Source organism: Carassius auratus, chromosome 7 (genome assembly GCF_003368295.1).
Source record: "Carassius auratus strain Wakin chromosome 7, ASM336829v1, whole genome shotgun sequence".
Lineage (NCBI taxonomy): Eukaryota > Metazoa > Chordata > Actinopteri > Cypriniformes > Cyprinidae > Carassius > Carassius auratus.
The window spans coordinates 11,228,636-11,252,493 of record NC_039249.1 but is presented as its reverse complement, the minus strand read 5'-3'; the positions used below and the strand labels follow the sequence as shown (position 1 = coordinate 11,252,493).

The window sequence follows — 23,858 nt, the reverse complement described above, 5'->3', positions numbered from 1 at the left end:
TTGTCTTCTCTTTCTTGACATGAATGTTTTGGGGAAAGTTTGAGCGGGACAACATGATAATACATACATAAATACATATTCATTTATTTATTTCCAGTAAGCTTTAGTTAATGAAAGCATCTGAATGGACAAACCGTGAATGTTTATCCCCCATTTATCCTGAAAGAGAAAAACTAAAAAACTAGGTTTAACCTTTTATTAGTGAATTTTGTCAATGTTTAGCTTACAGATGAGATGGCCAACACACATATCAAAACCACAAATGTGTAGTCTTAAAGGATTGCCTCTTCTTTCATTTCATGACTTTATATAAAGCAGACTGCATTAAGCAGCTTTATTGATCTCATCCTCTCCTGCCTTACAGTCTACAGTCTCTGTCTCTCTCTCTCTCTCTCTCTCTCTCTCTCTCTCTCTCTCTCTCTCTGTCTCTCTCTCTCTCTCTCTCTCTCGGGGTGGAGCGGGTGTGTGGGGTCGTCATATGGTCACTGCGCTTCACCAGGCTACACTGCGACTCAGAGCTACAGAATATGCCAGTGTGCATTAGTGTAAGGCTGAACGGAGAGAGAGAGAGCAGTATAAAACAAACAGGAGGATGAGAAACTCAAGGAGACTATGAGAGAGAGCGAACATCAGCGCACTTACATGAACCGGCTCAGAATGAGTCCTGCAAAATGTGATTCATCAAATATAGATGCTCTTTTTTTACTGCTCGCATTTCTCGCAAGTTCAAGGAACAGCCATCCATCACTTCAGATTATTTTCACACTCAATTCAGTTTGAAATCGAAATGGATCCTGTTTACTTTCTAAAAGCATTTTCTTGGTCCTTCTGCAGTTGATTTGTTAGTACTTCCAAAAAGTATCAACATATATATTTATTTGAATGATGTCATCTTACTTTTCAATGTTTTCTGAAATATAAAAATTGTATGATATAAAATTAGAAGTGGAATCTCTTTACAATACAATGAGCTAATGCACTTTTATTGCTGGTATTAAAGTTTAAAGAATTATTATTTTTATTTTTTGTTTTATGTTTATCTATATAATTTTATACATTTTTATTTTAAATTAAGTTGGCAACTAGTTGAAATAAACATTTTTGAATTTATTTTATTTCAGTTAATGTTATTTACTTAAAGTAACAAAAATGTTTTAATGGTTCTAGCTTTAGTTACATTGGCATAGAGAGGCACATCCTCAGGCACATTTGGCCTTTTCAATGTTTGTTTTTATTGGTGTTTGTCTTTTGCAGTGGTGTCATAGCCCCGCCCACTTCAGAGTAGTCGCATCCTTATTGGTCTAGACAGTGGCCAATGGTAATGTACAACAGCTGGCAAGAGAAAGCCATGATCTCATTTTCAGGGATGCTTTGAGCAAGCTTCATCAGCCAACATTCGTCTGTAATCTTCACTTCCTCCATCCCTCGTAATCTCACTGCGCTCTGCTGATCTGAGACCAGGGGCTCGTTCTCTTCCATGTCCCTTTGCTCCCTTCAGCCGTCCAACAGAACTGATCCCAGATCAGAGATAAAGAATACAAGGGTCGTGACCCTTATCTGTGCCCTGAGCTTATGTGCTCGGTACATGACCTCATGACAGCACAGCGAGATGGCTCTCTTTCAAAAGATGTGACATAGTTTGAGGGCAGTTAAAGATGGAGTTAGGATCAGTTCTATTGACATTTTGTCAGAGTGGCCTCTTCCTCTGCCTTTAGGCTCACAGCGGCCCAGAAACGCTGCGGTTCAGAAGTTCACAGTGCCGCTTTTTCCTGTTAAGACTGCTGATCAAGTACACATTTTAAGCATGTAAAACATTATATGATATGCCAATGAATGTACCACGATATATATATATATTTGAGATGGGTAGATTTAATGTATTTCAAAAAGGCGTTTTTCTGCTCACTAAGGCTGCATTTATTTGATCAGAAATACAGGAAAAAAATGAAAAATTGTGAAATATTATTACAATTTAAAATAACTGTTTTCTATTTGAATACATTTCAAAATATAATTTATTCCTGTGATGTAAAGCTGAATTGTCAGCATCATTCCTCCAGTCTTCAGTGTCACATGATCTTCAAAAATCAGTCTAATATAATGATTCGCTGCTCAAGACACATTTCTGATTATTGTCATTGTTGTAAAATAAATCTTTAGTAACATTATACATGTGTTTACTGTCACTAGTGATCAATTTATTTGTGTATAACATTTATTTAAAATATTAAAAAATATAGACAAAAGCACTGAATAGAAAAAAATTCGACATCATTTTTATGTTGTTTTGTTTTTAATAATTAACACTATCAACTTGACAGCTCTAATAAAAATGTGTCTATAATTATCTGATTCAGTAAGCACTAAAGGAGATAAGTAAGGTTGTGCTTTGAAATCTGATTCAATTATAAAGCAACAGTAATGAACACTGATTCATTGATATTTAAATGAGACGAGTTCATCATCAAACATCTGATGCCTCTCAGCAGAAAGCATCGATCACCGAGAACCCACAGAGAAACAGAGTCCAGTCTTCTGCTGTTTCAGAGAGATGCATTTGGATGCCATGAGAAAAATCAATAATGCAGATCAATCTCTGCTTGCAGTCACACATGCAGGACAAAAGGCAAGTCCAAATTATTTTGGCAGAATATCTATGTTTTTTCTCAAGCAGCTGTCACGTTGCTCAACAAAACATTCTTTAAGATGCACCAATGTACATTTTGCATCTTTACAATTATTAAATAATAAAGAACATTTAATTAACTGAGTCTTGATTTCCAAATGAGTGGATGTGACATTTGAATCATCTGCATTTTTTTTAACATTATAAGGAAAAATATGTTAACGTTGCATAAATCTGTATCTTGATTGGAAACCTCATTTGAAAAGTAATTTTGGAGGCATTTTAATGAAATATTATTAAAACTATATGTTTGTTTTTATTTATTTATTTTTTATAACATGCACTTAGGCATTGTTTTAAATTTGACCAGGATAACATCAACTGAAATGCATTCTGGAGGTAAAGCAAGTTATTATATTTATAATTAAAAATTGAAACTGTTTATTTATTTATTCACCTGCTTACATGCACTGATGAAATGTGCAAACTTAGACCATTATACATTAGCTAAAATGGAAGATCATTTTGAAGGAAGAGCACGTGTATTATATTTTAATTGAATAACATGCACTAATGAGTTTTGAAAAATTAAACCAGAACTGGCAACATCAGCAAAAAGGGAAACTAATTTTCAAGGTGGAGCAAGTTACTGTATTTTGATGAAAGCTGATGAATGAATAAAAAAATGGATTCCACTGTGTGCTGGATCTGACTTGCTTGGGTCGCTCCCCAAAACCAGACGCCTCGCCCTGGACCGAGGTGACCATGCATCAGGAGCTGAAGCCAGGACATTATCAGACACACGCGTCACTGGGGTGGAACCTTAACAAAAGGCACTAAAATGTCATTTTAATATACTAATATGAACTCGTTAGGGGTAAATAAAGTACAAATGTGTACCCATTTCAAAGGTACCAACCAAATCTCCACCCCTGCAATGAAAGACACATGTGCAACCAAAAAAAAAATAAATCTTTATAGAGAATAACTTACTGTAGCATTGCTTTTCAGATAAACAAGTATGTTAACTTAGCATGTTTCTTAAATATCTACAAACATATTATGGTAATGATATGCTTTAGTTAAGTCAAAAACCTACATAGAGCACCTTTTTAAGACATTTAAAGGTTACAAAAGATTAATATTTCATATTTCTGAAGGACCATGTGACACTGAAGTCTGGAGTAATGATGTTGAAATTTCAGCTTTGATCACAGAATCAAATAATCTACTTAAATAAAAAAAAAAAAAAAAAACACTGTAATTTGAAATTGTGATAATTTTTCACAATTTTCCTGTTTTTAAAGTTTTTTTATCCAATAAATCCAGCCTTGGTGAACACAAGAGGCTCAAAAACATTTATAAATGTAGCGTATAAACATTTCAGAATTGATTTTTTCCGCCCAACATTACAGTAGAATATAAAACTGTGCTGTTGTCTGGAGGTTTGTGTAGATGGGACAGGAAGCAGTGGGAAAAAGGCCTTCTATTGTAAGCTCTAAGTCTATGGCTCCAACACTTTCTTGAGTCGAATGCTTTTCCAAAACACACAAAAAAAATCTGAGCAAAGGCTAAAATTTGTGGAGTAGCTTTTAACTGCAACATGCCTCTGCATGCACATCATCAAAGTGTGAAAAAGGAGCAGAAAACATGTATAAGGGCAAAAATAAATAAAAAATCTCTGAAAGGTTCCCCGATGCTGAACTTAGGTAGGTGTGAATGAAAGCTGAACTCTGAGCGAATACGGTTTGGAGGCGTCAAGGTCGAGACCACAGTGAACCGGGTCACGGCCCAAAACCGCTCTGCTGTCGTCATCCGATCCCAGAGGACGCTTGGCTTCATTTTTGACATGCGAGAAAAGAGCCGCCCTTTCACACTGACCTGGAACCAGTTTTCTGTATGTCGACTTTAACCTCAGCCATTATGAAACACGCCACAAAACAGTCAGATAACACCAGCAAAGGGCAACTTCTGCCCTCCTAAGTGATTCGCTCCCCAGACGAGAGCTTCCTGAAGTGAATGTGTGCTGACCTTTCCTCAACCTCACACTCCAAGTGTAAGATCCGTCTGCCAAATACAGAGGAGCACAAATGTGTCGGCACAGACCGTGTTTGAGCCCCTCGGAGTCATTCGGACAGTTTATTAGAAATTCTTCACATTTATCGTTTAAAATGAACTAAATCTCCATTTTGGTCAAAGAGCTTATTACACAACCCAAATGTAATTAAATAAAATGATTCACAAAACATTTTCACCATGAGCATGTCCAAGTCTGTAAACAGTATATATAGTTTAAAGAAAGCAAAGCTTACTTTATGAACAATTATGTGCTCTTTCTTTATTTTGTTGCTAAACTTATGCCTAATTGCATAATTTTGCATAAACATTTCCTCATAATATACACATTTTTATGAAACCAAACCACTCAGAAAAAAAAGATAAAAAAGCCATATTGATTTAAACGTGTTTAAATTAATATTTTTGTAGCCATGTAACTGACAAGTCTATTTTATTTAATAAAATGCAATTTTGTATTATTTAATAATTGTAATAATTTTTCAATATTGAATTTAACTGAAAAACAAATATTCAACGTGCTTAATTATTCTTATATTAATTAATAAACCTATAAAACGGTCTTATTTTCCTAATGCAAGATTTTTTGGGGGGGTAAATTTAGGCTGAAATCCAACCGGATTCGGAGATTCCCCCTCTGTGCTGCATCTCAATTTTACACGACAATGCTTACCTTTCAAAAACTCATACAACTGAATTTTATTATATTTCTGTACAGCACACAAATTAAGCACTGCCAACACTACGGCTCTCATGATTGCAGTATTTAAAGAAACATTTTACCCAAAAATAGCTTTTCTTTGCTTGTCACACCAGCGGCTGGTATAAAATGCATTTATAAATCAACACAATCTTTACTGAAACTGCCTCAACATCAGGTCATTATAAAAGTCTAACCTTAAACAAATACTTAAATACGTAGTGTAAGATGTGATGAAGGGTGAGCGATCTCAACATTGGATTTAAGGTAAAACATTACTTTAAAATGTGAACAGATAATTCAGACACATGGATTGATTAATGAGCACATGAACACAACTATTGATTTTGGAAGTGATGCAATCAGAAGAAAATCATCAGGAGCCTCAAGAGAAGCCGAAGCCCCTTCCACAATCATTCAAGTACAGACACGTCAAAAGATCAAGCCTTCACGAAGGAAAGACTTCAAGTCCTTTCATGGCTTTAGACGCCTAAGAAGAAATTAGTCGGCGACTCTGAACACGAATCAACAGACGGTGAGTTCATTCGAGGGTTTAGTTTGTGTGTGTGTGTTTGTTCTGATCTGGTCCTCTCCCTCTCATTATTATCGTTCCTCCCACAAAAACACACTGTCCACTGAAAGAGGCCGGTGGCTTGAACAAACCCTCCCAAAGCCCTCCGTTTGAGGTGCATCTGAACCGCTGCATCAGTACATCTTCTGTCGGCTCGGTAAAACGGCCTCCTTCAGGAAGGAGAAGATGAGCAGGATGCCCGAGCGCTTGCCCCGCTTGCCTTTAGTGAAGTAGTTTGACACCACATCATCTGAAAAAAAAAGGAACAGAAAATAATGTATAGTGCTTTCAATTACAGTATTTTTATAATATCATAATATACACATTGTTATGGAACACCCCAAAACATCTCTTAAACTTCAATGATAAACTGTGTTGTTAAAATGCACATTTGACTTAATTACAAAAATAAATTATTTATTTATTTAAGTGCATATATTAATATTTTCTGAAGGTATGTGAAAAAGCACATGCATTTTTAATAAAATATTTATTAATTGTATTAATTTAGTATTTTTACATAATGAGACTTAATTGAAAATTTAAAGTAAAATGTATAATTTAATATTATTTTTTTAATATATTTATCATGGTTTATGAATTACAAAAAAGCTAATTTATTTTTAATTAAATATTAATTTTAAATTATTTATAAATTTAATCAAACTGAAAACAATATTCAAATATATTTAGAAAGCATTTAAAGAATTTAAAGAATTTAAAATTTTAGAAAGCATGTAAAATTATAAAAAAAGCAAATGTATTTTAATTTAATATTTGTTATTTTAATTAGACTGTGAAACAATATTCAAAGAAAAATGCTCATTTAAATATTTTTGAATGTATACAACTAACAAAGAAGCAAAAACACTTTAATGTTTTAATTACACTAAAAACAATGTTCAAAGTAAAATGCATATTTAAATATCCATTCAGGACTTATAAATTACAAAAAATATTTTATTAAAGTAATTTTTTTACTTTTATTATTTATGCTAAAAAAAACAATGTGCATATTTGAATATATTTGAAGGCATACACACTACAAAAAAAGCTCATTTATTTTTAATCAAGTCAATTTTTTTATTACTTGATTATATTTTACTTGATCCTACTTCTATTAATGACTGTGTATATAGATTTCTACCATTTTAATACATGCTCGGATATATCACTCAGCCCTGTAAGCCCAGTACATAAGCATGTGTTCATAAAGAGTGTAAGAAATCACATTTGCTAAGGTCAGATAGTCCCTCACCTCCCTGCTGCACAGTGGATGGAAGAACATTCTCCCCAGCAGAGAGCGAAACAAAGAACGAGAACGGAATCACCCACAGACATATAGTGAAGTACGCTAGAACCTGAAAACACACACACACATTCAACTTTCACATCATTTAGTACGTTGTTTCAGTCTGTAAAATAAAAAAGCGTTACCTCAGAGAAAGGATAGTACTCTGCAGCAAAATACTGGAAGGCCATATAGTGGTTTAACACAACCAGTGCTGCACAAGAGAGCAAAGACACGGGTGAGAGGAGAACACAAGCACAAGTACATCTAAACCACCGTCTTCATCACACACCACATGACAGGATGAAGTTTGGTGAGGTCAGCATGATGTAAGGAAACGTCTGCAGCAGACCGAAGTAAACCAGGTTGGTGAAGAGACCCACTCCGATCATGAGCGTGGGGAAGCCCTCGAACAGATAGAGTCCCACCAGCACCGCTGTGGAGAACTGAGAGATGAGGGCACGAGTTAGACCAGACGTGATGCATGTGTCACAAAAAACTGTCTGAAGCACTGTTAGAGAAGACATCGTGCTGATGCTTACTATACTAACCCATGGATATCAACAAATGCATCCAATACTGATTTATTTTCTGCAGTCTCTCAATGTACCTCGTCTTAGTCATGAAGAAGCTGAACTTTTAGGGCAGCCTGTCACTTCAGAGGAGGTATGGGAGAAAGCATTCGATAAGCTGGAGTGGGACTACCTCTGGTCTGTTTTGGACTTGGCGAAGGCTTCGTGAATATGATTAAGGTCTTCTTCTGTGGTAACTAACGAGGTGCGTTCTTTACCCTTCAATGAACAACGAGGCACAAGACAAGGGTTCCCTTCATCCCCAATGTTATGTGTGTTGTCGCTCGAGCCTCTAGCACAACTTATAATTCAGGAAAACGTTTGTTCAATCTCCGTAAATTCGTATAAACAACAGATTTCTTTATGCGGATGATATTTTACTTTTTATTTCGGACCTTAAAGTTTCCATTCCACAGATTCTAGAGGTATTTGGAAAGGCTCGCCTCAGGTATATCCAAATATATTACACAGAACAATGACTTGGACTTTCATTCTGACTTGTTGTCGTTGTTTTTGTTTTTTTTTGTAAACAAATGCATGTGATTCTCACTTGCAAAATTAGACAAAGACAGTTTAAAGATACAGCAGACACTCTGGTCCCCAGATATGACTTGAGTTCCTCCAATAATAGTCTATGCAAGCATTACTAATAATGATTGTTTTATGCAATCACATGCACGCCAAACTAAAGTTTACAAAGATAATACTCACCATAATCATGTATTTTATAATGCGGCTGGTGGAGACTGTGTACTCCTCTATTAACTCTGCCAGATAATACAGGCCTGCAGCTGTAGAGACAAATAGCAAATTGAGAAAAGACGTAACACGTAACACTTCACTTAAAGCCTTTATAAATAATCCATTATAAAGGGTATTCATAATGTTCATTACAATGCATTATCTCTTTTCACAAATCATTGTAACTAAAGTTAAAATGCATTTTAATATTTTCAGAGTCCTTGTTACATCTGAACTGGTTTGTCATGTGCATTATATTTTCTAAAAGCAGATCAATGTATCGATGATCAGTATTATAATGTATTAGAAATTACTATAATGTGCATTGCAAGGCTTAATGCATCATAAATGCTTTTGTAAAGCATTATATTTCAATGCTGTAGGTAAAGTGTTACCATGTAAGTGTATGTTGTGTGATCAACACACATGCAAAACCACAACAACTTAATCTTAATTCATTCAAATGTTTTCACAGCATATATCTAATCCATCTATCTATCTAGTAAACACTGTATAAACACTGCTGCTTTATCAGGCAGCCAGATTCTCAGTCACCATTATTAATACAACTGCCTACGTGGACAGAGACATTTCACTGTTTTACGACACTGTCCACAATCATTAAAAGAGAGTTATAAAATAGCCATCATTCATTTGCAATAGACAGAGTTAATTCAAAGACGAAGGGTCAAACCATGTAAATGGGAGGGGCAATTAGCAATCAATACAATCCTATATTCTGCCTCACCATAGTGTGAAATATATTAATTAAGTTATATATAAAAGATGCAAGCATCAAAACGAAACGAAATGAGCTAATCAATTATATAAAATTACTTTAGCCTAAGAGATATGACCTGTTGTGTTTTAGCTCAGTCCACTGTTGTTCTGTTTTACCTCATTATATTTGCCATAGGCTGCTATTTATTGATAATAAACAGATATTTTATAGATAATAAGGCATAGGAGTGGTGGGATTTCTTCGGTCGCGTCAGCAAACAGAGTTAGCGGCTAACAGCGACGAAATAAAACTCACCGATAGCGAGAGTAACGAAACATATCTGCACCACCAGCGACAACCAGCTGAGTAAATAAATAAACCACATCTTTTAAAAAGGGCTAGTCAGACAAACGTGGGACTTGTAAACAATAAAGGAGATCTGTGTCTCCACTGCTAGGCTAACAACTGAAGTGGTCAAAGTTTCTTCTGCGGCTTCTTCAGACGTAGCGCGCAGCTGATGTGGGAGTCTGATCACCAACAGCGCCACTCAGGCGGGAGGCGGTACTGCACCGGGCAAATAATTAAGAAATAACGCAAATGAGAGTGTGAGAATTCTGTAGCGATTCTACAAATATTAATCAAATCTGTCTAGATAGATTCCCGGTGCATTTTTTTTAATTAAATTATATAAAGATTATGAGAATTGTGTAGTGATTGTAAAAAAAAAAAAAAAAAAAAATTAAGATTCCAGCTTTGCTCTCAGTTAGGTGCATAAATAAAATAAATAATATTAAATTAAATTAAATAATTTATAATGTAGTAATTCTAAAACAAATATTAGTAAAAAATAAATTGTCCAGATAGATATAAATATAAATCAAATCCAATCCAATCAAATTGCATCTAAGATTCCAGCTCTGCTAATGCACCAATTAGATGCATTTATAAATAAAATAAAATAAATAAAACAAAATACAAATCTTTCTAGATGTATTAAAGCTCTGTTAACACAGCAATTAGGAGCGTTTATATAAAATAAAATAAAATAAAAAAACATTATTTTTCTTTTTTTTCATGTGAAACAAATTCAGACAGGCAGACATACAGACATTCAGAAAAAAAGAGGGCTTTCCAAAGACCTCACACATTTAGAATTTTTTTTTCACTTGTTTTGGTCATGCATTTTACATCCACATCTACACATCTCTTCTCCTTCTGCCTCACACAAACACACGCTCAAATGTACACACACCTAAATCAGACACCTTTCAGTTTCTGGGGAAAAACATGAATTCTTTATAGTGTTTGTTAGATGAAAAGCTCTCTTGGGTGAGAGGAATCCTTACAGAATGAAATGCTTTTTAAAAAGAGAAAGGCAAAAGTGAGTGAGAGTGGAAAATAATTGTACTCCATTTAAAATGCTTTTATCAAAGAATAGGAGTGTGGAGGTGTTAGGAGAAAAGGCTGCCCTTTTCATCCAGATGGACGGATAAACTCACCTAAAGGCTTTGACACTGACAGCACATATAGTACAGCGACTTAGAAATATATTCTGATACTTACCTAATATGGCTGGGTTTTTTTTTTTTTTTTTACAGTTAAAAAAAAAATCAATATCAGTTTATTTAAACAGACATTGTTAGAAAAAAATTACCAAAAATATGATATTTTTCAGCCATGGTAGCTTAAAGTCTTTAAAGTTAAGTATATAGGCTGTTTCAACACTGTTGCATAAGTATTTGACCCCCATGTGTTGCAAGCAATTAAAGGCCCATTTTTACTATTTGGATATTGCAGGAGACTGACTCTTAAAAATGGTAAACATGAAAAAGCAATTCTGGAAAATGGCAAAAAAATTATTTTACCTTTCTGTCAAATTAACAAGGTTATGGATCAAAAATGACAAGATGGACTTGCATGGAGCCAATTTCTTGATCTCAGTCCAAATGAGATTCTCTGGCATTATATTAACATAGCAGAAGAAACCTGAACAACAAATTCACCAAGAATGACACACAATAAAACCAATGCTGCATTGCTGGTTTTATGAATATAAAACAATGTCACATTAAAATTATTTCGAATTTTAATGCTTTAAAAATGTCAGTGTATGATTTTTAATTTAGCAAAACGAGAGAACCGACTGAAAGGTACAAATACTTGTGCATGTCAAGTATTCAAGAAAGTCAAGTCTTTTAATGGAAGAATTCTCACCTCAAAAGCACGAACGTCCAACACAACAACAAACGCAAACTGAGTGTAAAGAAAAGACAGACTGAGTATGTGCAGGAAGAATGTCTTTTATTTCTTTCATAATTCACTTTTGAATGCTCGGGTCCTTGGTTTTTTCATCGCACAGTTAACAGGGTTAACGCTTTATTCAGCTTTGTGACATTTACTTTAAACTAATTCCAAGAGGCATCTGGCAGAAGGAAATAGGTGTTGAAGTCACACTTAGTTCAACATCACGTTTCTCAAAAGTGCAGAAGGTCAGACTAAAAGACCCTCAAAGCTCACTTTTCCTCCCATATAATGGACTCTGAAGCCTTTATGCGAGACATTCTCTTCTCACGGTTCTGCTGAAGTCTCCGGAGCACCGGGGAGCTTCCACTCTCCCCCGCCCAGGGCGAGGAGATCGAGACGGACACGGCTGAGGGTGGATCTGTGAGTGGGAGAGGAAACATCGCCTTTAAGCTTTAGTTAAGTGGCTGCGTTATAATGCAGCTCGCACAAACATTCAGAATCAATCAATAAATGAAGAGGCTGCTTTTAAGCACCACTGGGAAAAAATCCATTTGGCCAATAAATCTGATTCTGATAAAAAAAATTCTAAACTCCTAATCTAAAAAATGTTCTTTCCAAAAATGTATCTTTTTACTGAAAAAACTATATATACAAATTTTAAGATAACTTCTACTGAGAAGCAAAACTGCATATTAAAACTAGTTTTCAGAAAGTGTGTTTACAAGTTTATTTTTTTATAAATTCTTTCAGTTACTTTAAGCTTAAACCTTATATTGGCCTAATCTTTTTTTTATTATTTATTTTTTATTTACTTATTGTCTACTAATGAACACTTAATGTAAAAATGAACACTAGATAAATTAAGTTTTCTAATGTTTTGTGTGTACTTTTTTTTAGATTAGTCAGTTCTGGGAAAAAAAACTATACATATATACACGTGTGTTTGTGTGTGTGTGTGTGTATTTAACATAGTTAATATATAGTAAATATAGTTAATTCCTTTCAGTATTTTTTTTAAGATTGAACATATTACATCTCAGGTGATAAAAGAATAAATGAAATAGAACATTTTAATAAAACATTAGTGGAAATAAAGGTTACATAGGGATAAAGATAAATTAAAGAATGCTGGTGATTTTATAATTGTTAGATTATAAAAATTATCAGCAAATAAATTCAGAATTCACTGTTTTTAATGTACTGTGTACTTTTTTAAAAATAAACTTAAGAGATGACCAGTTTTGTATAAGCTGAAGCACATTTAAATGCATCAGCGGTTTATTAAATGATGCTTTCCAGGCCTTTGAAAGAGTAAAGAGAGAGATAGTAGGCTACCTTTGGGTTTGGATGGAGAAGAAGGGGTCCCCTTTTCATCCCCCATGGCCCTCCTCCTTCTCTGGAGCACAGTCTGAAGCTCCGCCTCCCCAACATTACGGCTGTAGCGTTTTTTGGATTCCACCCTTCGAGGGCCAGGCCTCCTCATGCACTCCTGAGGTGAACCAGACAATGAAGTTACATTAATATAAAAGATGAGAGATCATGCATTTTACTACTTAAGAGAGCTTTTTTGCATCACATGAATAAATTCAAATGTAAAATATATTCAAATAGTAAATAGTGATTTGAAACTGAAATAATCTTTAAATATTTTTGACTGCATTTTCAGTCAAATAAATGCAGTCTTGACGAGAAAATGTTTGAACTGATGGGCGTCAAAGTATTTGCACCCAGATTTAATTTCCTTATATGAAAGTATAGTGTGTACTATGTATAGCCACTTAAGTATATTTTAATGTCAACCTTGCAGCTAGTCCGAGTTATAAAAGTAATCTATATTTTAAGAGATCTTATTTTACCAGCATCCCCTGCAGTTCCAGCACAGCTGATTTCCGATTCTCAGACTTCTGCTCCTGTAAATGTCCATTATTTCTGATGAATAACATTTAGTCATTTCTGAACAGTTACTTTCTAAACACATACGTTTCAAGCAATGTATAAAGTAGTTAGGCATGAACTACCCATGAAACCTCCACATACTTTAAAATGCAACAGTAGACATGTTTGCAGAAAGACATGAAAGACCACAATATTGTGTAATTGTAAACTAAAAACCTATGTGAAATAGTGCAGTATCACTAACCTTCCATGCATTGTCATCCTCTAACACAGCCTGGAATGAAACCACATGTCTAATATTTATTTTTCTGTTTAAACAGGCCTATATTCAAGGCATGTCTATAGCATAAGTATATTTTGTTCTACTGTGTGAATCATTTGTGATGTGCACATGCTCATAGGATTTTTCCTGTCACCCGTTCGATTATTTTCATACAGACAGTGTTGGCGCCTCACTGTACAATTTATGTTCATCAAAACATGTAATAATTCACCAGGGACAGACCCACCTGTGGCGTTCTGAGAATAGGTTTGAGAATAATGCCTTTCTTGATTCTTTCCATCATTTCATCCACAGCTCTGGACTTTATATCCTCCTTAATTGCAGGTTCTGTGAGAAAATCAACACAGTATTCATCGAGGATGAAAGAGCAGTGCTTGCTGTCTTTGATTTAACATCACCTTTTAAATGATTGTATTGTTTCGTCTTGTCTGACGTGTTGATTTTGCTTTTCACAGGTCATATGAAATGTATGAGTGTCTTACTCGCGGTTTGAGTGGCGTTGTTTTCTCCCATCTTTCTGTCCCTCAAAGCCTTTAATGGGCTAAAAATACAATGGGTTTAATTCTAATGAATTTTCAAAGACTTTGCATGTGTGATGTATTTTTATGGTTGGAATATCTCAACATTTAAAGGATGTGAAGACTCACTCGGTGACAGCTGAAGATGGAGGAGGTGGAGGTGGAGGTGGAGGAGGAGGAGGAGGTGGAGGAGGAGGGGGAGGAGGAGGACGTGCTGGCTGTATCAGTGGTTGTGGATCAGCTAATTTTTTGTTGGCCACGTTCAGCGGGATAGATTGAATTGAAGGAAGTTGCTCCATCCCTTTCAGTTTATCCTTGAGCAGCTTGACTAGATGATGATTAAAAATTGCAATCACATTTTTTATAACAGTGATGGCTCTTTCAAAGCTCAAATCTCATGTTTAATGTAAGCATCAACTTATATTCCTGTTAAATTTAGTATAGTGCTATAAAATTAATATAAAAACCAGCTTTGTTCATTTGGTCTTAGAAGAGCATTTCATATGGAGACTTTCATTTCAGACTTCACCAACATGAGTTTGACTCATTGATGGAACGTCTTCTGAAACTCTAGATGGACATGATTTTGGAAATGAAAGCCTGAGATGTAACTCTGTCTTGGTGAAACAGCTGAAATCTCATGTGAGTTTTGTCTCACTTTTAAGTGGTGTTTTATTTAATATAAGGTCCTATCACTTTTTCTGCATCATGATCTAGATATTTCGATTTTTCTTAATAAGACCTACTTTCCTCCTGAAGTGCAGATACAGATTGTTCAGAGTCTCTCAGCTGAATCTCAGTCTCGCTCCTCTCTTTCTCACTGATCTCCAGCTTTGTTCTTACAGCAGCCAGATCTGAAAGCGAGCTGAGATCCTGAGCTGCTGTCTGAGACATCTGGACAGACAGAAAGTTAAAGCTGATTCGAATATCACATGACACTGGTTGACATTTTACTGTTCTGAATTCACCAGACTGACACATTCACCTGGTTTTGGTAACAGAGTCGTATCTCTTCCAGATCTTTGCTGATTTCAGTCATTTGACTCAGAGCCTGTTGAAGTTTTTTCTCAGTCTCTGCGTTCTGAATCTTTCTCTGGGTTTCCTGCTGTTTCATCAGCATCTGTAGGGAAAAAACAATCCAGTATCCAATCAAATCAAACCCAATCAAATATCTCTTCAAATGTCCGAGTTCAAACTACAGAAGGTCTAAATATTTTTTATTTACAAGCCAACATTCAAAGTTCGTTTTAAAGACCTTTCCAACATTTTTATTGCATTTGTTGTGCAAAGTGGGCATGTTAATTATTCATGCAGCGAATTATCGGAAAAACTGTCATTCAGCAGAACAAAACCTCAATAGAATTAGTTCAGTTTGGAAAACCCAAAAAATCAAACCATCCATTATCTCCCTGAAATTTTAGATGACAAGAAACGTTCTTGTTGAAAAGCAGAAACGGCGAGCAGGACAGGGAAGTGCGAGTTTGTCATGTGTTTGGACTCTCACTTCTCACCTCCATTCATTGCCCTTTCATTCGGCTTTCAAGAAGCACGGACCTAAACCACCAAACGCGACCCCTGCGGAGGAGCAATTACAGGGAAGAGCGCATGTGCTTGACGAGTAAACGGGCGCCTCTCTTTGTGTGATGACGGCCTGTATTTTCTCCCTTTCGAATTAGTCCGTCATTAGGCTCTCTGTGACTGGAAAAAAACACTGAACGTGAAAAAGATGAATGTGTTTTCAAAACAGAGGGAAAACAGACAAACGGAAGGGGTGGGGAGAAAGAATGTCACTCAAGCTGTGTGGTGTGCGGCCGCACATTCAGAATGAGTTTGAGTGGTGCGCGAACCGTCGGGGGTCCCTTTCACAGGTGAAGGCCCCCTGTTGGGACCCCCATTATGTCTGTGTCTGCAAATGGGGAACAATATACACAAAGCACACAAAAAGGAAGTGTCAAACAAGGACAGGGGTTTAAAGAGCTGCCGATTTTCAAACTGCCATCTCGATGGGTGCTAATTACCGCAGGAAGAGACGAGGAATGCAAAGACAGATGCCACTTTTAAGCGGAGATGCTCATTTAGACTGAATGAAGGCTAAACCTACTGGTATTAACAGAGCCAGCTGGACTGGCATGGTCAAAGACTGTGTGTTATCTCAATCCAGTGTTTTCTCGTCTTTGTTTCGTGTTTGTTTCATTAATGCAGGTTCACAGCTGTGGGAATTGACCGGATACAGCCAAAATCTCCCAAGGCCCTTGTGCACACTTGAACAAATCGAGAAAAACTGCACTTCCTCACATCTACTGTCTATTGATTCAGATATTGTCATGTTGTCAGTCAGGGCATGTACTGTAGGCCTCTGAGTGAGAAGTATGTTTTTATGTCCAGATTATTTAATTGAGCTGTTAGGTAACTATCATACGATTAGTATATGTTATGTGTCTGACATTTTTAACTTGCTTAAAAAAATAATATATATATATATATCTTACGCCTCTTTTATGTAAACCAATTTTTTTTATAAAATTTTGTTCAATTAAGTATGAAATGTGCTATACAAATGAACTTGTCCTGAATCTAAAAATGTGAATAAAGTCACATGTTAATAAAGATAAGGTAGCCTACAGCCACATTTACAGGCGCTTCTTCTACTTTTTTTTTTTTTTTTTTTTTTTTTTTTTTGATGCAAAGGTGATATAATACAAAGTATTGTTTTATAAATGTAGGATAAATACATAAAAAATGGTTCTTTCGAGGATTTACGATGCTGATGATGACCGTTGAAACAACAGTGTGAAAATAGTAGCTACGGTAGTTGAGCGCACCTTTAAACTTATTTTTAAATAGGCCACTGGTAACCGGTAAAATGTCGAGTGGTTATGGATTTTTTTTTTTACATAGAAAAATCTAATAATTTATCACAATAAACCTTAAAAATCACATCGCTTTATATTGATCGCGCGCTCTTTTGAACGGTCCAATTCAAACACACTTCTGCAGCGCGTGACTCAGCGTCAGTTGAAATTCGTCAAGCTTTTCTCTGTAAAACTAGGCTCCGGGATTTCTGCAACATTTTTCTCAATAACGGACATAATTATAGAAACCTGTTATGGAGAGCGGTTATCAGTGGGATTTGTTAAAACCGTAACCGTCATAAAACTTAATGTACATGAGGAAAGGCGATTTACATCCGGAAATGATTCCGACTCCGCACTGAACTGAGTCGACAGTAATGTAACGTTATATCAATAAACTATTCAAGTTAAGCGAATTCAGTCAGATTTACCGACTTAAGTGCTGTTTGTCTGCCTGTCACTGCATGTGGAACTGACAGACGTTCACCAATGGGTGAGTAGTTCGCTCCATTATTGTTAACCGCTTTATGAGACCCTATATTTTACATATAGTGTATTTCCAGTGTTATCTGTTGGGTTCAGCGTCTTCACCGCGTTAAACATCGTGAAGGAATACGAGACAGTCTGTCCAAAAGAGATAAACACTTAAAGGGGTCATACGATGTTGCTAAAAAGAACATTGTTTGGTGTAATGAAATGTTTATGTGGTTTAATAAAAAAAGAAAACGCATAGTTTCCACATACTGTACAGTATTGTTTCTTCTCTATGCCTCTCTATTTCTGAAATGTATAGTTTTTTTTACAAAGCTCATTGGTCTGAAAAGTGAGGTGTGGTCTGGTTGGCCTTATGCAAATCCTCTCACAAAGTGACTTAGAGATGTGGGGGTGTGCTAAAACAAGCCATTTTAGGGGGGCGTAGAAAAATCTTAACTTTTATAAAGAATATCTCTTTGGATTTGAGGCTTTTAATCTGTGCAACTTTACAGATCTTCCTTATGCACCAAGAGTTTGTAACACTCTAAAGACAAAGGAAAAATTGTTATCGCATCATATTTTCTTCCTAATAAGACCAAAGAAGTCCACTTTAAAATACTGCATAAAATATATCCTGTTAACTCAACTCTTTCCAGATATGTTGATATTCCTTGTACCTGCTTATTTTGTGGAAATGAAGAGGAAACCTTAATATGTTTATTCTATTCTTGTGATTTTGTTCAGAAATTTTGGCTTGACTCGTATTCCCATTTAAACAAACCCCCTATCTTTGCACAGTCTTTTAGCTTGAAAGATATTATTTGTTATTACTCTGACTCTGCCAACAAATCTAAAGAGTATATATTCAACAAATTTTTCATCCATAAGCAAAAATGTATAGGCTCAATTCCTACTTTTTCACATTTGCTGATTGACGTTGGCTCACTTTTTGTTTGACTAACAATAAGTGTCCTAAACTTGTACATGCTCAAAAGTTAACATTTATGGCTTGGTCAGCATAAGTCTGTGTATCTGTTATCACGTTACAGGACTGCATTGAATTTCAGCTCAGCAGAATTGAGTAAAATAGCTTTTTTATTAAACACTGCATACGATAGTGCCATTTCTAATTATTGGCAGAGCATGCAGCCGACCTTTGCAATGCATTTTGAAGGGCCTCTGTAACTGTACCACAGACAGTACAATATAGGTAATGGCATATGTTTCATGCTTACATTGGGCACTCCCCACCAAGTACAATATTCTGATTGTTTGTATCTTGTTTTAAGCCCATAAATAATAATGTGTTCTACTCGTTCTATTCAATTTATATTTAATGTACTCATTCTAATATAAAAAAAAATCATATTTACATTGCTGTTACGTTATCATTGCACAGATTAACACCACTTTCTAAGATTACGAAGCAAAAATAAAAAATTAGAAGCGTTCTAAACTAATGCTTGTCTACTGTATCACACACAGACACACACACACATTCAGTCACTCAAACAGATCACTTTGCGGCTGCACTCAGACATTCAGGAACAAACTTTTTAGCACGGCCCCGCAATTTTATCAATTAGCTTTTATCGCTCAAGAGCAGTATTATCTTTCAAAACAAGGAACTGGTAACATCATCTTTTGTACAGGAATTAAAACCACAGCTTGTTAACAGAGAAAAGCGGTAAAATGGTGGTAATTCATACATACAAAGCCTCTCTCTCTCTGTCTAATAAATGAACATGTGATGAATTACACTTTTCTGTGAATAGAATATTGAAGTGGAGATTGCTAAACCGCAAGCTTACTGGGGTTTTCAGAAAGCAAGCGCGTTTATCCACAATGGAGAGAGAACGTGTGCACAAGGTTGCCAGGTTGACAAAGACTTGGCAAATATTTCCGTATTGCACAAATGGGAAGTCTGTTACGGGGATTGCGTCTCTTTATATCAGGCAATCCAGTTGTGTTCCTCTGTCGCCAGCTTAAACCTTGTTGTAACCTATATATTATGCTCTAATCATTATTTTTCTACTCCGTGTTAAATCGTGTTCTTGTATTCAATAGCTGGCCCTGTATCGATACTTGTATCTCTGTGACAATACATCGTCGTATCTAGCACAGCACTCATAATGCAGAACTTGTAGCTGATTTTTGGCATTTTGTCTGCTAAACAAAAACAGATGTTAAATTTGCAGATAATGGAGTGTGAGTGGAAGCACCTATACCTGGTGTGCAAACACTTCAGCATGCTGCCTGAGTCCTTGCTCCATTTCGAGCTTATGAGACATCTCTGTAAACTCTTCTGTAACCAGCTGGGAGACTGGAGCATGAACACACAGAGAAACTGTCATGAATCTTTTGATCTGAGGGTGCTCATTAATGGTAAAATACATTCAGCTGACTCACCTCTCTTCATTTTATTCACCGTCCTGCTCTGCTTGCTGAACTTCCTCAGAAGGGCCTCTTTCTCTCCGACCTCCAAAACCAACTTATGAATAGAGTAAGAGTTTGAAGTTTAGTAAAATTCTGTGTCTTAGGATTTTAACCTACATATAAAGAAAGTAAGGCACTGACGAGACCCATAAAGATCTCACAACTGTATGCATGTCTAATACTAGGCCACTATACCTGGTCCTTCAAATCTTCGTTCTCTTTCTTAAGAAGCTCCACCTGTGCAGTGAGTTGAATTTTTTCTCCAAGCAATTGGTCTAAAGATGACTGTAGCTCTGTACAAAAAGATTGCAGAAAAAAAAGAGCCAGAATCTTCACTTTCTCTAATCTTGGACAGGTTTAAGGGTATATTTTTGCTTTCAAGGCTTCTGTTATTTATAAATGATGCTACCTCTAATTTGATTCTGACTCATGAGAAGCGGATCTTCACTGCTCTCTTCCTCAGAGACCGTTTCAGAGCTGGGATCAGCCTCGGGGTCCAGGTTCAGGATAGAGAAATTTTCTGGCATTTCTGGAATCAGGGGTAGTATGGCTTGGCTTTGTCTCTTTAATGCCTTGAAATCTTTATTCACCTGTGGGTTCAAAAGTCTCAAAGATTGAGAAAGGGTGGCATGATGACTTTTACCAATATGAGCCTCAATATCTCTTGCCCCTTTATTTATTAATCCAATACGAACACTATTCTATATCATTTTAAAGGTGAACAGTGTGTGGCACCATTGGCCAGGCCTATAATCTGGCCATCCAAGATGAGTTTGTTTCTTCATGGAAACGTAGGAGAAAGGTAGCATTACATCACTTGCTCACCAGTTGATCCACTGCAGTGAATAAGTGCTTTTAATGTAAGAGGACATCAAGGGATGGACTTTTCACTGCGGAAGTGTCATTATGGATTATGGACTTGTATTTAGTCCAGAAGCAACTGACTAAAGTTAAAATGCAGTAATGGTTGATTTGTTTCTCACAAACGTAGTTTTTCACTTCACAAGAAGTTAATTGATGGGCTGTAGTGATGATTTTGGATTATTGTAAAGTTTTTATAAACTATTTGGACCCTCATTCTGATGGCACCACTTAACTGCAAAGGATCCATCAGGGAGCAAATGATGTAATGATACATTTCATCAAATCTGTTCTGACGGAGAAACAAACTCATCTACACAATCTTGGATGGCCTGAAGTTTTAGCAAATTTTAAATATTGGGTGAACTATTCCTTTAAATGTTCTTCATGGAGCCATAGATGCCAATAAAAGCCTTAATTGTTTTAGTGTTGGATTAATGACTCAGTTTAGAGAATGTCATTGTTAGTAATTACTGTAGGGATGTGAAATAATCAGCAGCACAAATACAAGCTGTAGACTTGTGAGAAAAGAGAAGTGTATCTACCTTCAGTGCAAAGGCCTCTGCGGTCTCCCGGCACGATCGCTCAATCTGAAACTGCATCTCTAACACATCCAGCTCCTTGAGCAGCTGAGCAGAGGCTGAAAGTAGTTACATAAATCACGTTTGCACATTTTCAGTCAAACTTTAAGTAGCTTATGTTGCACAGCTATTCCAAGGTTTAGTCAGTGATAGTTAAGCTTTCTGTAACCCTTTCATAGTGAGACTCTTTCAGTAAATAAGTTGAAATATGAGGATATAGCAATTCCAAAAGACTTCCACTAATGTCTCACCCTCCTCCATCCTTGACAGCTTTTCATTGGCCTCATCTCGCTCTTTCTCCAGAATCTCGCACTGTATAGCAGATTATACAATGATAAATAGTCATTTTAAAACTTTGAGGATCTCACATTTGCTCATTTATTTATCTTATTGCATCTTGTAGTTGTGACAAGAGAAGGCCTGCAATGAAGTTGATTCGATTCTCTTGCATATTTCTATAATATGCAATAAGATTTTTGCACAAATTTTTTTTGCATTAGCAGATGACAAAATGTGTGGCATTCAGTAGAGCTCAATGTGTAGATGATCATATCAGAAATATTCTTCTGCACATCATTACTGCATGCTGTTTTACAAACAGTAATATTTTTTCAGTGTTCACTAAGAAGTGCTCTCTAATGCCATAGGCAGAATTTACCTCAATGTCTCTTTCATCTTCTGAAGACAGGGTGCTCTCCTCTTCAGAATTTGAGAGGCTACAGCTGAAGTTTTCAGCATGTCCATCTGTTTCATACACTATATTTACAGTATTAATAAAAGGCAGCCATGTTTTTTATGACCATTTGTTTTTATTACCCAGTAGACTAAAAAACTATTTGAGAGTTTAGAACGTTTAGGCAATTTTTAAAGCAAGAAAAAAAGTGAATTTATCCAACCTGAAATAGTTTCTTCTTCTTCTTCTTCTTCTTCTTCAAGATTCCACATCATTTACCATCTGCTCTTCTAGATCCCTCTGTTTCTGCGTCCGTCACTCTCTATTTGACTGCTCTCAGGAGGAAGAACTGAAACTAACTTCAGTGTACTGCTTTGCTTATTATTCTTCCCATTTTGTTGTGTAAATTGATACAAAAGTCCATTCTACTTTGCCCTTATCATAAACTGCGTCAACATGACTATTTAGAAAGGATGTGATAAAGTGACAATCATCATTTGTGACACAGTGTTTCGTGACACAGTGGGATCTGAACAAATGATTAAAATACATTTAAGCATTTAGATGATTATTTGACTTTTGCACTTGCAATTCCCTGAAATGGTTTAATTTTACAGTGTACACTCTAAAAAACAAACTTGGGTTCTTTTGCAACCCAGCGCTCGGCAAATATTGGACAGAACACATACTGGGTTGTTTAAGTCATCTATTGTTTAAAATTATTATATTGCTGGCTTAAAATGGGCTGGTAATTAAAAATCACACACAGAATAACTATAGGCAATCGCAATAATCAAAAGATTAATATTTATTATTAAGCAATAATAAATACCCATGGACAAAATACAAGACAAATTAAATTTATTCAGGTAAATACATTATAACATACATTTAAACTCATTTAACAAGCATTTTAGACATAAAAAAGGCACATTTAAAAGTAGAATTTTCATTTAAGTGTATTCAACCGTTCTCTGTAATCAGTTTTTACAGAAATATTGCTAATTCTTGTGTCGGCGTGTTGCTGAAGTCTAAGCTCGTGAAGGTCTGCTTTTCATGGGGGAACTACAAACTTTAGTCCGCGGCCTAGCATTTCACTCTGAGAGATAGCGTGATGGACTCCAACCTGCCCGAAAACAAAGAGTACTGAGATTACAAAACATATTTTAACATCAAATTAAATTACACACAGTATTATAATGAATCAAATCCATTTATGTTATGTTATGCAAGGTGCGTAAGGGCGTTTCAAGTGCGAAACGACCGTAGCTGACGCAGCTGACTGACATCACATCCTTATGCTGCATTGCATAAAATAATATAATTTACACCACATTAAAGACTTTATATTAAACATTAAAATGACTCAACACATGGGTTAAAATATTAAAAATAACCCAAAAAACATAACCCAACAGACTGAACCCAGCATTTTTAGAGTGTAGAATTTGCTAAATTGCTGATTAAATAATTATTTTGCAATGCAAAGAGTGTCATTAATTTACATTGCTTTATCTTGTTTTATCTTGCTTATTTTTCTGATATCTTGGAACGTGTTGATTGTTTCATGGTGGAGTTGTTTCACATCAGTAACCAAATACATAAAATATATATTGAAATTGCATATTGGGTCATTTACAAAACAGCATTGCCTGTGTTCTAATACTTTTTTTCATTGCCAAATCCATAATCTTTTGATCGTCTGTTCCATTGGTCTCTGGTCAAACGTTGTGACCTTGAAA

The 23,858-nt window shown here is 35.7% G+C and overlaps 2 protein-coding genes across 2 annotated transcripts; both read right to left on the bottom strand.

Annotated features, from left to right (window-relative positions):
- Positions 1-5,371: 5,371 nt before the first annotated feature.
- Positions 5,372-9,810, bottom strand: LOC113105892 (protein TEX261). Its single transcript, XM_026267263.1, has 6 exons — positions 9,614-9,810; positions 8,548-8,627; positions 7,557-7,710; positions 7,411-7,478; positions 7,232-7,334; positions 5,372-6,223 (listed from the first exon to the last, which is right to left on the bottom strand). Exons 1-6 carry the CDS (start codon positions 9,681-9,683, stop codon positions 6,108-6,110), a joined length of 591 nt encoding a protein of 196 aa, XP_026123048.1. The 5' UTR covers positions 9,684-9,810; the 3' UTR covers positions 5,372-6,107.
- A 1,772-nt stretch (positions 9,811-11,582) lies between these two features.
- On the bottom strand, positions 11,583-22,481 carry LOC113105867 (shootin-1-like). Its single transcript, XM_026267224.1, has 17 exons — positions 22,340-22,481; positions 22,102-22,199; positions 21,695-21,755; positions 21,408-21,502; positions 20,411-20,591; positions 20,197-20,294; positions 19,975-20,056; positions 19,794-19,888; positions 15,225-15,359; positions 14,986-15,133; positions 14,369-14,567; positions 14,204-14,262; positions 13,948-14,048; positions 13,683-13,712; positions 13,399-13,452; positions 12,878-13,031; positions 11,583-11,960 (listed from the first exon to the last, which is right to left on the bottom strand). Exons 1-17 carry the CDS (start codon positions 22,389-22,391, stop codon positions 11,812-11,814), a joined length of 1,791 nt encoding a protein of 596 aa, XP_026123009.1. The 5' UTR covers positions 22,392-22,481; the 3' UTR covers positions 11,583-11,811.
- Between the last annotated feature and the right edge of the window lie 1,377 nt (positions 22,482-23,858).